The sequence below is a fragment of the Nanorana parkeri genome, unplaced genomic scaffold (genome assembly GCF_000935625.1).
Source record: "Nanorana parkeri isolate BGI_ZX_2015 unplaced genomic scaffold, ASM93562v1 scaffold30, whole genome shotgun sequence".
Classification (NCBI taxonomy): domain Eukaryota; kingdom Metazoa; phylum Chordata; class Amphibia; order Anura; family Dicroglossidae; genus Nanorana; species Nanorana parkeri.
The window spans coordinates 2,357,621-2,371,997 of NW_017306298.1; the positions used below are offsets into that span (position 1 = coordinate 2,357,621).

Genomic DNA, 14,377 nt, shown 5'->3' on the forward strand with positions numbered 1-14,377 from the left:
ATGATGAACTACCTCCGCAATCCCCCAGACTTGCCCCCACCATATTTCGTTAGACAGTGGGCCACTGAGCTAGAAATAGACCTGAACCCCCAACAGGTGGACCGTATGATATGTTTTGCCCTCAGATCTTCGGTGTCAAACAAATACCAGGAAGCAGGCTATAAGCTCTTGACCAGATGGTACAGAGTACCGGTGGCCCTCCATGTGATGTATCCATCGGTATCTGATCTCTGTTGGCGCTGTGGGGAAGAACAGGGATCCCTTTTACATATTTTTTGGTCCTGCTCCAAAGTCAGACCTTTCTGGTCCAGGATCGCCACATTGATCGGCAAAATCACAGGCCTTACACTTCCATTCTCTCCCTCGGTGTTTCTCCTCCACCTGGCGCCACTATCGCACAAACAATACCGACGTTCCCTGCTGATTCACTTACTCAATGCAGCAAGGGCCTGCATTCCGGCCCTGTGGAAGCAAACCACACAGCCAAATGTCGAAATGTGGGTCAGCCGAGTGGAGGAGATTAAACTGATGGAGGATTTGACCTCCTCCTTAAATGGGACCCAGTCCAGATTCGTAACTACTTGGAGCGCATGGTACCTGTTCAGAGACTCAGCTGACTTTGCGCCTATGAGCAGGCCCAGAACAGAAGGACGGAGCGAGTCCTAGCTAACCCCCTGCTGCACTCTCCGGGCAAGACTAGGAGTAACCATTGCCGGAGGCCCTGGAGTTGGCCAACACCTGGAACCTTCCCTTACCCTTCCTTATGTGTTCACTATCTCTCACTCTCTTCCTACTCAGTGTTGTGTTGTTTTGTTCTGTTTTGTTTAATTAATGTGTGTTGGTTGGGGTAGACCACTTTGATGCTGGCCTTCCATGTCAGTGGTCTGGATCTTGCGGTCTACCACTGAACACTGTCCTATCCTTGTTTTATACCACAAAATGCTGAAGGGGCTGGGAGGAAGAGAGTCCAACCTGACTAGTGTTGTTCTTGTTTATATTATGTATGTACTTTACATTCTCTGATATTGTTTGAGAAGATTTGATTGGAGAGGTTCACAATGTTTGTTTTTGGCACTACACTAATCGTCAGGTTGTTCATTGCCTTGGTTTGATGTGCGGCCATGTGGCCCAGATACGATGTGAATTATCTCTGTATCCCACCACTTTGTTTATAAATAAAGAATTAAAAAAAAAAAAAAGCTGTGTAATTAAATGCAATATTAGTTTCAGCATTCTGAACCAATACTTACTATCTGCAATATTAGATTCAGCATTCTGAACCAATAGTTACTACCTGGAATATTAGTTTCAGCATTCTGAACCAATACTTACTACCTGGAATATTAGTTTCGGATTCTGAACCAATACTTACTACCTGGAATATTAGTTTCAGCATTCTGAACCAATACTTACTATCTGGAAGCTTACACCTGCGAAAGATCTCCATAACTTCATCCACCTGCACAAAAGGACCCTATTGTGATAAAAATAAAAGTAGTTACTCTGTGTGCCTAAATTTTCACACTTAGACTTATGAGTGGTAGAATCACTTAAAGTTATGATAGAAACAGGAGAGCTGCCACTGGTAACCTCTTTTCAGCTGCCATCCCAATCCTGGCTTTGCTAGTGCCTGAATCAAAGCTGCAGCCAGTGAATTTTGACAATTGAACTCCTTTCTTGCAAGCATGTTGGTGACCTCAGAGGGTAGTGGAGCCTGGATAAGGAATGAAGCTCTCAACTTTACACCTCTGAAAACAGCTACCATATTTCTGTTCTTACAGGCTCCCCTTAGAGCCCAACTCTGAGCTCCATGGTCCTTCCAAAGCCCCTCTGATGTCAGTGCTGCTCTCTGCACCAGTACAGTGTGAAGAGTGACGTGGTATCACCCCCTCAGGAGATTGGACATTAATGCCATACAATCACAGTCCATCAGTCTTCCTGGGTTCAGGGACATGGGGTGCTACTGTCATGAGAAAAGAATGCGGCTGCCGTTGCTACATTCATTCTGGAAATGTTAGGTGTATGGCTGTGCCTGGCTTTAACAATTTGGAGTCATAGACGTGGTTCCACGTGCTGTGGAACCATAGGCTTCTCTCAGAGGTCGCTAGGGGTTCATTGAGCAATTTCTGGATTTCTGACCACTGACACCAGTAATCGTTTTAGCCATCTGTATTGGGGGGAATTATTATTCCCACTGACCACCAGTATAAGACATTCTTCCTAAAAAGCCATCTATGTAAGGAGCAATTTTCCCACTGATCATCGGTGCAATCGCACCCTTTTCCCACTGACCACCAATGTAAGGGAGCATTTTACTGACGATCAATGTAAGGAGTATCATTCCACTGTCAATGTAATGGGACATTTCTCTAATGATCACCAATGAAAGGGAACACTACATTACAATGCTTACTGTCTGCATTTTTCTGGCCATTATTACTATTTGTTTCATTGCAATACTATTATTATTATTAACAAAACATGTTTTTGCTTTACGGAGCATCGAATACACTAAGCATGCCACATTCTTTATGCTTTTATTTATTCCTATGTCTTAACTTCATGTTTATTACCATTAGCTGTAGATACAGTAATTATTAATAAGTAGGGGTTCCCTGATCTGAAAGTGTTTTCAAAGTTTCCTCCCTGTTAGAAAAGTTGAGAAAGGCGGCTTTAGGGTGGAAGAGAGGCAGATGGCAGTTGTTCTAAAATGCAGAATAGTTGTATAGATATTTAGCATAGAACAGAGCTGTGTATAATCCCCAACTGCCATAATCGTCACGTTTTCACCATGTCTGCCAGAATATTAGTAGATGGCATTGTGTTTGCAAAGTAAATCATATAGAGGTCAAGCACACAACAGATATAACCACAGTATTATAGTGCTGTATGCAGTGATGTCAGGGTCTGACACAGGATTATAGGCATTCTTCCCAGAGAACACTGCAGTATTATAAAGATATCAGTAAATTAGGAAGGAAACAAAAGGAGAAAGACGTAGTAATGAGAGGATGGCACTCATGTACCTGGTAACACAGAGGTGGAGGAAGCAGCTTCATTAGTAGCACAGCAGCAGGAGGCACTGGGAACACACCTCCAGGCACTGGGTGAAGTCCAGGAGCTACAGAACACACAATACAGAACTGTCATTAGACTGGGCTTTGTTACACCTTCCACAGATGCTTCTATTCACAAATACATCAGGACCACTAAACATTAAAACATTATTTTTTAAACCATAGGATGTTGTAGAGCTAAAATCTATATTGTACAACATCTATGATGTTGTAATCTCAATCCTGGTTTTAACACATAAGTCACACTTAAGGTGCCCGTACACCTTACAATTATGGGCCGATTTTTTTTGTCCAAATTCATCCGAATTTCGTCTTTTAAGCAGCCTAGAGAACTTTCGTTGAGTTGGACGAAAACAGATGGATTAGTGGCGTTTTCGTACAACAAAAATCGCAAGATGAAAACTGCACATGCGAAAAGGAAAATCTGTTCTTTCGATCGATAATCGCGAAATACATTGTTCTGTGCATGATGGGCTGTTTGAACGAAAATTGAACTAGTGTGCGATGTCGGGACAAAAACAAAGCTGTACAATGGTTGTAAGGTGTATGGCCAGTTTTACCTGTGTTGTGACCCTCTACAGTTTGCAGCGCCAACCAATTAAATAAACTTTCACCTGGTCAGTTAACTATAATCTTAAAATGCTCGATCGCCAAAAGGAATATCTGATTACCAGCACATATAATCCCAAATCTAAATTAACCATCTAAAAAAAGGTATAAGGGAAACACTTTATGAAAGTGTTTGTCACTTTATTCCATTGGCTTTCAATAGACAGCTTAGCAATTGTGATACAGCCCATGCCATTGGGATGCCTCATACAGGACCCTTCTTATCTCATATATGATAACTGTGCATAGGTGTGGACAGCCCCTTGCTGGAAATAGAACTACCATTTTCATTTTTTGTAAATTTAAGTTTGGATGTTTGCTTTCATACAACAAAGTAACCCAGCTTGCATGTTGTAGTATTTGTATGTTGTAGTATTTTGCTTAGTACTGTGGGATATATTAAGGAGCTCATGAAAATATAATATTACTAGGGATATTTGCAGTTCTCAATGTACTAACTACCGTATTTTGCGGTCCATAAGACGCACCGGACCATAGGACGCAGGCACTTTTCCCCCCTCCTTTTGGGGGGAAAAAAGTGCGTCTTATGGAGCGAAAAATACGGTATATAAAAATTACATTATTATCTACTCAGTCTTATAGCAACTATACTGTATAACTGAAAATAAAGTATTGGTCTCCAAAGGAACCTCACAGAAATCAAAGAACTTCTGAGGATTATGTGTAATCATACACACAACTATCAAAATACTGGTGACGACTTACGGGCTAGGTGTCTTGGTTGAAAAGGGATCATCTGGCTGGTGTCTGGTTTGGGATATTCAGGTTTTCTGTCAATCTCATCCTTTAAGGATGGGGCTGTTGAAGGAGTCACCACTGGGTCTGGGATCATAGAAGCTAATTTGGCACGGGAAACATCCTAGAAAAATAGGTGCATATTGTCATTACAGGTTAGCGATAGATGGGCAGGAAATAGAAAAAAAAGAAGAGATATGAAGCTGGGGCATGAAAAAAGCCAGAAGAAAAGCATTAAAAAAAAAAGCTTAAAAAAACTTGAAGGGGAGAAGGTAAAGTGTTTAGCATTGCTTTGGGCATACCTTATATCCTAAAGCTTTGAGTTCACTTGCAGAGCACGGGTACAGATCCATGAACTTGTACCTGTCCACCAGCAGCGCTGTCTCCTTCCCCTCGTACTCCTCTTTGAATGCAGTATATCTCCTCTTCTCCACTTTCAGAATACTCGCTAGATCTCCAATATTACTCTCAAATGCCAAGAACCGGGCCCAGATCTCACTAAGGAAACCACAAAATGAACTGATTATTGACATAGCCAATAAAATAATGAATCACTATATACTATTAAGGGAATTTATCAAAACTGGAGCAGATAAAATGTAGAGCAGCTGTGCATGATGGCAACCAATCAGCTTCTCTCTTTCATTTTCAAATCTTAACTGACCAAACTGAAGAGAGAAGCTGATTGGTTACCATGCACAGCTGCTCCAGTTTTATAGATATATAGCTATAGATAGAAATATCTATAGATATATATTTTGTTTTATAATATACCAGCTTAATGATTGGCAAATATTCTAATAATATCTAATTGATTTTCTCCATAGGTGCAGGTGATTGGTCTGAATTCAAAGAGACATAAATGATCACAGATATCTGCATTCAAAATAGACTGGACTAACTTTAAAGAGTAGTAAAGCCAAACTAATGTTACTAATGTACTCCTGTGACCCAAAGTCAGTAAATCGCAGGCTACTGCCCACTATATGCTGACAGTGCAGAGTAGTATCACAATCAGGAAGGATCCAGACAATATTGTTGGGGTCCATCAGGCTGCCTGGTTGATAGCTGGCTCTGCCTCCCTACAGCCAGCTGTGTCTACCCTATACCATGTCTGTCCTTCCAGTAAGCACTGGAGGAACAGAGAGAGAGGAGGGGGGAATCCCTGTGGGGAAGCATGGCTGACAGTCACCACTCTCTGCAGGGAGAATACTGTAAGCAGAGCGTTCAAAAGTTTCTGATTGCTCAGCTCTGGGCATATAGAGCTGGCATGTGACAGCTGCAGTGTCCCAGGCTGGCTCTAAGTATGGGGAAGAGTATATTTGACTTCTCCTTTAAGCATTTTCTTCAGGTATACTAGATCCCCTTCCAACTGTTGAAGTTGGACAGACTATTGATCAGTGTTTTGCGGGATGTGTAGACAAAGCTGACTTTTTGAATCTGTGGAATGTTTCTGATCCTCACAATCTGTGCTATATATCGTTTATCTATTCTAATCTATGACTTCTTTACTGTTGAAAAGAAAACCGCAAGGAGGTGCTAACAGAAAGTGAGGCAGTTTGTAATAATGGCATATTTTATATAAGTGGCTGCATAACATAATAAAATCTATACAACACCCTTCTGTGATAGCATACAAGTGGATGGAAGAAAGTCCCTTTTTTAATGCTCCGATACAAAATAGGATGTGTCCTAATGCTTTTTGAACAAGTGCAACAAACTATCCCTGACCCACATACCTTCATCTCCTGTGGTACTGTATAAAGTACTATAATCTGGGCCAGGACACCACTCTGTATGAACTCCTGAGACAGTCCCTCACATATAGCCAACATAATAATTGAACCCCTTAAAGGCTAAGTTCATCTTTTGCAAAAATGAAAGAAATGAATGTAAAATATTTATTTATATTATTAAATATGCATTTCTTTAATTTTTGCAAAAGGTGAACTTAGCCTTTAAGTAACGGAGAAGTGTCCAGGTCAAAAAGAGCAACCACAAACAGAGTGGTGTCCTGGCCTGGTTTGCAGTGCTGTTAGAACTTGTGCTCTTTCAGTTTTCTGTGCAATATATGCATTTTAGGTGTTTTCTTAGCTATTTATCTTAGCGGTGCACCTGTAGTTTGCTTTGTTGTTTACAGTTGGAAAACCGCGTGATGCTGCAAGAGGCTGCGAGTTTTAGAACATTGTTGAATTACTTCATTGGCTGTGAGAACTCAGCTAAGTGGGTGGTAAGTGTGTCTCTATTTTTTAGTGAAAAAATAGTAGAAAGTAGAAACAAGCAAGGGCAACCAGTGCATATACACAGAATACATTTGAATAGGGATTGCGCTAGAATACATAGAGAAACATATACAAGAAAACCAGATACAAAAGACTATAAAGTGCTGCCATGTAAGGTTAACCAGTTGACATCCGCGGTGTTAAACCCCCTTCCCATCAAGGCCATTTTTCAGTATTCAGCGCTGCGGTACTTTAACTGACATTTATTCCGAACGTTTTTTTGCATATATCTAATGCTAGGAAGCAGTAGATGTATGCAAAAACTTTAAAAAACAAAAAACAAAAAACTTTTGAAACAGGTTTAAACTTACCTGTGCCTTCGTCGCACTCCCGTCCGAACATCTGAAGAATCTTGGGCGGCCGCAAAGGATCTTGGAGCAGGTACGTGCGAAGTTCAGATGTTCGACCAGGAGATGAGGAGAGACACAAGGTAAGTCTACGGAGCAGCGTGCACCCGCACAGACTACGTGGGACATCAGAGGAGAGGAGGACAGAGGAGTCAGCGCTGGATCGGAGATCTGCACCAGCGCTGGAGGGACAGCTCAAAAAGACAGTAAAGAAGATGATCGAATAAAGAGGCATCATTTAAGGTATGTCCTTACACTAACATTGGGTGTGTGGGGGGGGGTAGCCTTTAATGTCACTTTAAAGGAGAACTATGAGATGAGTGATTTCCACTCACCTCATAGTTCTAGCCGACCTGTGACAATGAGACTGTCACAGGTCGGCTCAGTAGATCGGGAGGTGAGCGAACACATACCGGGTTCGCTCACCTCTCGATCCTGTCACGGCTCTCTGCCGTGACAGGGGGAGGGGCTGGATTCCCCTCTCCCCGCTCCGATCTGCCAGCGCTGACTGGCGGAACGGACGGGGGAGGGGGCGGGTACAGCTGGCTCTGCCTCTAGATAGGCAGAGCCAGCTGTCACTCACGCAGCTGGGCGGATCCCGTCATCTACGTCGGGATCCGCTCCAGGTGCGGCGTCTCAGTATACCGCGAGCTGTAGCTCGCGGTATACTGAGCTTAGGGTAACGGGAGGACGCTAGTTTGTGTCCTCCCGTTACCCTAAGGAGAACTATGGGGAAAAACACTGACCCCATAGTTCTCCTTTAACAAACAGGCCAACAAAGTCAAACCCAAATGAACCGAGGGTCAGACCTGAATAGGATAACCACAAAAGAGGATACATAATTTCTATCAGTTAACATGGATAATGGAAAAAATGCTACATCTATTCAGATACTTGAAGATTTTTTTGAAAATAAAAATGCTGATGAAATACAGCAGTTACAAAGTATCAACAAATGAAAACTTTGCTTTTCTGGCATGACACTAAATGTCAAGTGAAACATGACTGACTACTAATGCAGCACCATTGTTTTGTGATAGTATTAAGATTTCTATAGAAAAAAATATATATACATACCCAGATTTCTCAGGTGGCAGACTCCCAGATGTCAAAACACGTTCAAATAATACCCTTGTGTTATTGTCCTCTGAGAAAAAAAAAAACAGACATCATATATGCAACCAGGGCTGTGCGCAGGATGTTTCTTTGTTGTATTGTATGGCTGAGTAACGAGGACAAGACTATGGGTGGCTGCAGACAAGTGGATCTCTTACCAAGAACAATGGACAGAGAACTGCCCGTTCTTGCTCACATCACTAACACATTGGGACCTGTCACAATCTTGTTCTTGACTACACATGTCTGATCAAATGCATAATTTCTTTGCTCCTGGTCACACAAGGATTTTTCAGCATGCCTGAATGTCTGTTTCTCTGTGTGATAACAAGTACATCTGGTAGTCCAAAATTCATATCACTCTTTTGGGAATTCCAATCCTATCTGTTCTACTGCTTGCAAAATCTAAATCCAGCCAACATATGTCTATGAGGTTATTGTAAATTCAGGCAGCTGATATATGATCAACTTTCTGAGATGAATAGGAGGGACACTTTTAAAAGGAAGAAAGTACACAGGCAAAGAACACATCCCCTACTTATGTGGACGATGAAGGATTGTTATGCATAAAAAAATTTGTCAAAACCACAAGTACTTTTTTTTTTTTTCACTAGCACCTTTCCTATATACTGGCTTTTTTTCAAAATATTAGATGCCATGATTAGGGTTAAAGATTTAGTTCAGTAAAACACTTTTGTTAGTTAAATAATGCATTTATTTATTAAGGTTTATATATCAGACCAAAAACAGGGACATCTGAGAAGAGAGGGACTGGGGAATTTTGGTTTCAAATGAGGGACAATTGAGAGCTACGATATAATAATACGTATAAAACTTACCATTGAGGTGAGATAAATAATCAATATAAGCCAGGACATATTCAGGGATGTCTCCATATTTTTTCAATCCTAACTCAAATATCTTGAAGGCCACTGATGTGTCCTACAAAAAAAAGCATTGTTTTATATTCATTCACCCTACCACTAAAGATGTGAAAAGGTTTGCAAATGTCAGCCTCTAAGCGCCGGTCCCATACATTTGCAGAACACAACATGAAAAAAGCTTCTGCTTAATAAGAAAAATGACATACTTTGAATGGAAAGCTACAGGGGCGTCCCCAGGCGTGGTGTCACCGGGAGCAGCTGGCGGGTGACACCCCGCTGGGACGTCATCACGCATGCGCATAATGACGTCATACATGCTTACCTGCCGGCAGCCATCTTGGTGATGGACGCCGGCAAAGAGAGAAGGGAGCGTTCACTTGGCAGTATAAGGTATGCCGCTGGGTTCCCTCCTCTCTTGTGCATCTGTAGGGCCCTTGGATAATGACCGAGTGCCCGACTGTTCAGAGGGGGCGACACCAAAATGATTGGAAGGCTATCCCTGACAGAACAAAGGAAATAAATACAGTTCCCACATGCTGTGTAGTAGTACTTAGCATCTGTACTGTTAGCTTTACAGAACGAAAGAAAACATGGCCCAATAACCTCCCTATCATGATCTGTTTATAACTGTATAAAATGTTCTTTTTTTCTTCTGAACTCAGTATTCATTTTCCCAATGTTGTACAGATTTACATGAATATTGTGACTGATAACAAATCATAGCCTTTGCTGCACCATTATTACAGTATAGAAAATTCCAGGTGAGGTCCTGGCTCTATTATAAGATTATACATAATTGAACACAACTTTAGGATTTTATAGTATGAAACAGCATTGTTAAAAATCCACTCCAGCCGGCAGACAAAATTGGACATCAGTACACAAAGCTTTAAACACAACAATAAGGATCTTTATTTTACCCATGTGACTGTTTTTTTAAATCTCATTGGACTCGGCTGAAAAAAATTGTAATTTTATTTAAAAATAAGTATCCTTATCCTAGTTAGCTTTTATTTATTTCCTATGGAAACAGTAAGACAAAGCACAATGAATCTCCTCACCTTACTACAGTAATACTCCATTAAGGCTGCTGTGACGTACACATGATGGCGGGTTCGAACGTCTTCTCTGGCTTTTTTGAAGATCATTCGCCCAGCTTTGATGCCCTCGGCCCGTCTTGCAAACTTCATATATTGAATATAAACCTGAAGAAACAAAGCCAACAATCAGACTGCTGAATATATACCATCTGAAATTACACAGGGCAAATTGTTATTTCTGTAAGATATCTCCTTTTTTAAATGTCATCCCTGTCACAAATGGCAATGAAAAAAGTACTGACATCTACTTTGATCAAGGACTACAGATGCAGACAGTTTCAAGATCAAAACAAAGGTGGATTTGAGATAGCAAAAAAAAACAGCTAATTTATACCAATAAAGAGGAACTTTATTTTGTACGATGTATTATTTTAAGGGATGATTTATCACAAAAGAGTACAAAATTGGGAGTGTTGCACAAAGAAACCAAATCAGAATCATCCTCATAACGTAAACCTGTCATTATGTCATGAAGACTTTACTGGTGAGGATGTCCCTTGCACTGACTGTATGTTGTAGCAGAGTGTTGTCCTCCTATGGCCATCTGACATGTCAGAAAATGTGAGACGGTGAAGTAATTTTCGAGACGGGATGATCAGGTGACCGAGTGACGGGGGGGCGTGTCCAGAAGCTGATGGCGCTGAGTGCGTCTAGCACGAACAGCTACGCGCCACCCGCCCGCACAACGAGATTACTTGGGCGGATTTACAAAAACACTTAACGCAGCTAAAATGATGATTCCACTATATTGGAACAAAAGTATTATTCCATCTATGAGAGAGTGGTTTAAAAGAATAGATTATCATATTTGTAAAAATAATAAAAAAAAAAAAGAAAAAAAAGAAAATGTGAGACCAATGAAAAGCTACTTTAGTAGTGTTGGAAGTGCCCACTGTAGAATAAGCTGGATTTGGAGCCACACAGTTACACTTATGCCATATGGTGTTTTGTAGGAGCTGTACTTTGGAAAAATAATACAGGAAAACAAAAGCTAAAAAGTCAGAACTATTCAAACAAACAATTAATACTTAAAAAGACAGGATGCTGCTTTATATTGGAGATTTGCTGATATTACAACACACAACCAATAACCATGTTCACCTCCCTTACTTGATACGAGAGCAGAAATTCTGTATTACAGTAATTAACACCCTTGAAAACAATGGGTTTGAGTTACTGAAGTTGACACTGTGCTCACTTTAATCATCCAATCACATGCAAGAATACAGTAGATCCTATTTTCCCTTGCAAATGATTGGGTAAACAAAGTGAACACAGCCTCCTCTTATTTACTAAGCTTAGTGAACACTCACTTTGCTAAGTAAATAGATTCAACTTAATCTACCCCACGGTGTCTGCCCCTTTCAACTACATCAGACCCAATGACAGTACAGCTTCTAGAAATAAATCCTGAGTCACTGGAGCGGAGCTTTTTACCTGGTTCTCACATAACTCTGTGTGACATGAGAAGGGACTGCATACAGGAACCAAAACACTGAGGTCATGTTTTGGTAATGAGGTGCATAGGACCACCATAACAAGTTAATTCATTTCATAGAAAGGATTTTTGTTTTTCTAACAAAGGTGGGTTTTTCTAGGTGGGTTTGCCAAAAAATCTTTGTATCTAAAAATAAAGAGAGTTTTTCCAGAGAAGAAACAGTGAAATACAGTGTGAAAAGACCTACCAAAGTGGGGTCAATATCCTCTGTTTCAAGAAGTCTTTTATATATCATGTGAGTCTTGTCATATTTCATACGGCTCTGCAATACAAACAAAGAATGAATTACGTATAACATTTGTAAAAACTTGTATCATGGGCAATAAAACAAGATACAGATACTAATGCAAGGCCAGGACTACAATATATATGTCACGTCTCACAAATGCAGTATGATTTTATGTAATACATGGCAGCGTATCTCTACATGAACACACACAGTGTTATCTCTAGGTTTCCTCAATCCCATTCCCACCCCTCCAGTGTTTATGTTTTTTGTTCTGCATACTGGTAGGTAGGCATTTCAAACAGCTTCCATCAATGGAAAACATGCTACAAGACTCAGCTAGCATTAGGTTGGAATCCTGCTTTAATTTTAGGCGCACCTCTTCATAGTCAGCATAGGCAAAATACAGCAGCATATTCTTCTTTAGCAAGGTACTAATTGCACGTTCATAAATACTGGCAGCTTCATCACTGAACAGTTTGGCGTTGTTCATGTCCTGTTATGAAAGGAAAGAACAGTTCAATAAATAGCAGCACTTCAATATCATCTTACAGACTGTGCTAACTGCCATATATAAATAAATACATACCCCTTTCTCAGCCAGCAGCTTACTGGACTGTTCCAGATACTGTGCAGCTTCATACCAGATGTCCGGATGATGCCCTAACACCAGCAGGCACTGCTCATAAGCAAACATGACTGAAAGGGAACACACTGACCGTTAGCAGCAATACATCTCCAAAGAAACGTCACAATGGTTCATAAAAGATTGCTAAACAATAAAATAAATTAAATAATATGCTCCTTAAAAATGTGTTACAAATACACATCCATTCAGTTCAAATACAGTTCCAGCCAATGAATTGAGTACAAGTGTGATGACATCACCACACTTGTATTCCATTAAGAACTACAACTCCCTCTGCTGCAGTGGCTGTTGAAACTTGAGGTTTCTCCTTTTGCAGATCCTGTCAAAGAATCTATGAATGGATGACCCTGGATGAAAATACTCCTTAAATGAAGATCTGGGGGCACATACCTACCAGGTCTTACTATTGTAGTTTGCCTCGTTACACTGGCTCTCTGCCATGCATGGGTGTTTATAAATAACTTAGCATATGTATTTAAAGTTTAAAACAGTTCGAGATCAATATACTAGCAAGGATCATTAATGATGTTCAATTTGTGGAATTTTATCTCAATGGGTCAATGCCAAATGTACAGAAGAATTGCTCCAGTCAGGCAAACAGGGAATCAAAACTGAGCACCCTCTCTGTTCCAAATGGGACTCAGGGAGGTGTTTAAATCATAAGCTTCTATATGAGGGGTTCTCAACCTGTGGGTCGGGACCCCCTCGGGTGTCGAATGACGATTTGCCAGGGGTCGCCTAGTGGCTCTCGGCCGCCGGGAGAGAAACACTTTCTCCCGGAAAAATCGGGGGCCGCCGTAAGTCAGAAAAAAAAACCCACCATAGGAATGCATAGCTAGATTCCTATTGGCTATTTCACTTTCCAAAAGCCAATAGCAAACTAGCTATTGCACCCGCCCTCTGATGCTGCCAATCAGCAGAGGGGGACCTGAAGTTCTCCATCAGGTCCCCTTCTAGTGATTGACAGCAGCAGAGGGCGAGTGCAATATGTATGTATTCAAGCAAAAAAATATGTAAAAAAAACACACCTCTAGCTATGCATTCCATTTTCCCGGTCCGCAGCTGCAGAGATTGGGAAATGTCTCGGTGCCTGTGATTGGCGCTGTCAGCTTCCTGGCGGGCTCGGCAAGTGGAGCTGCGAACACGCCCGAGCCCATCCCTATCAGTGACAGTACTGCAGAGTATGTACCTCATACTTTAAATCCAATTCTTCTAGTTCCAGCTGCAGAGCCCGGTCCTGTCTTTGCCTATAGCAGTAGTGCTCAACCTGTGGGTCGCTGTGCAAGGTGAGAGTCCTCCTCAGCTCTCTCCTAGCGCAGCAGTGTCACGCCTCCAGATGTCGCTGCAGCAGCCGCGTCATCCCTAAATTTTACCTTTGGGGGTCACCACAACTTGGCAAATGTTACCAAGGGGTCCCGGCCCTAGAAAGGTTGAGAACCACTGTTCTATATGATAGCTTGATAGCAGTAGGGGGTGGTAGAGAATAGAGCACAGAGTGGGGGAGTGAGATGGGATAGGGGCAAGCCCTTGTTTGATTGATTTGATGCACATGCAATGGATGTTTCTCATTAGTTGTTAGGGGATATATATATATGAACCATTTTATTTTTTGGTGAATATACACAAATAAATAATAATGTGAGGGTTATATATTTTTATATATATATATAAACAAGGAATATATTATTTTTCACTTATATTGAAATCTTTTTTCTAAAACGACACTACCACACTCCAGGCGTGTTCACTTAATGCTGGGGGAATGTGGATACCCCGAGATTTACATGGGTCTGTCTGTCACTAGGGCATTGTTCCTATCCAGACAAGCTCTTT

At 41.2% G+C, this 14,377-nt stretch overlaps 1 protein-coding gene and 1 long non-coding RNA gene across 2 annotated transcripts in view; one reads left to right on the top strand and one right to left on the bottom strand.

Annotated features, from left to right (window-relative positions):
• Window positions 1-6,619, top strand: part of LOC108796478 — a 13,154-nt gene extending 6,535 nt beyond the window's left edge. The window contains exons 2-3 of the long non-coding RNA XR_001941803.1: window positions 1,704-1,707; window positions 6,608-6,619. This is a non-coding gene — a long non-coding RNA (uncharacterized LOC108796478). The remainder of the gene's footprint in view (window positions 1-1,703; window positions 1,708-6,607) is intronic.
• Window positions 1-14,377, bottom strand: part of CSTF3 (cleavage stimulation factor subunit 3) — a 75,998-nt gene that overhangs the window by 6,165 nt on the left and 55,456 nt on the right. The window contains exons 11-20 of the mRNA XM_018567960.1: window positions 12,485-12,594; window positions 12,275-12,391; window positions 11,857-11,931; window positions 10,133-10,276; window positions 9,027-9,129; window positions 8,149-8,218; window positions 4,745-4,940; window positions 4,413-4,566; window positions 3,027-3,121; window positions 1,414-1,474 (exon numbers count right to left, since the gene is read on the bottom strand). Of these exons, the coding sequence (XP_018423462.1) occupies window positions 1,414-1,474; window positions 3,027-3,121; window positions 4,413-4,566; window positions 4,745-4,940; window positions 8,149-8,218; window positions 9,027-9,129; window positions 10,133-10,276; window positions 11,857-11,931; window positions 12,275-12,391; window positions 12,485-12,594 (1,125 nt within the window). The remainder of the gene's footprint in view (window positions 1-1,413; window positions 1,475-3,026; window positions 3,122-4,412; window positions 4,567-4,744; window positions 4,941-8,148; window positions 8,219-9,026; window positions 9,130-10,132; window positions 10,277-11,856; window positions 11,932-12,274; window positions 12,392-12,484; window positions 12,595-14,377) is intronic.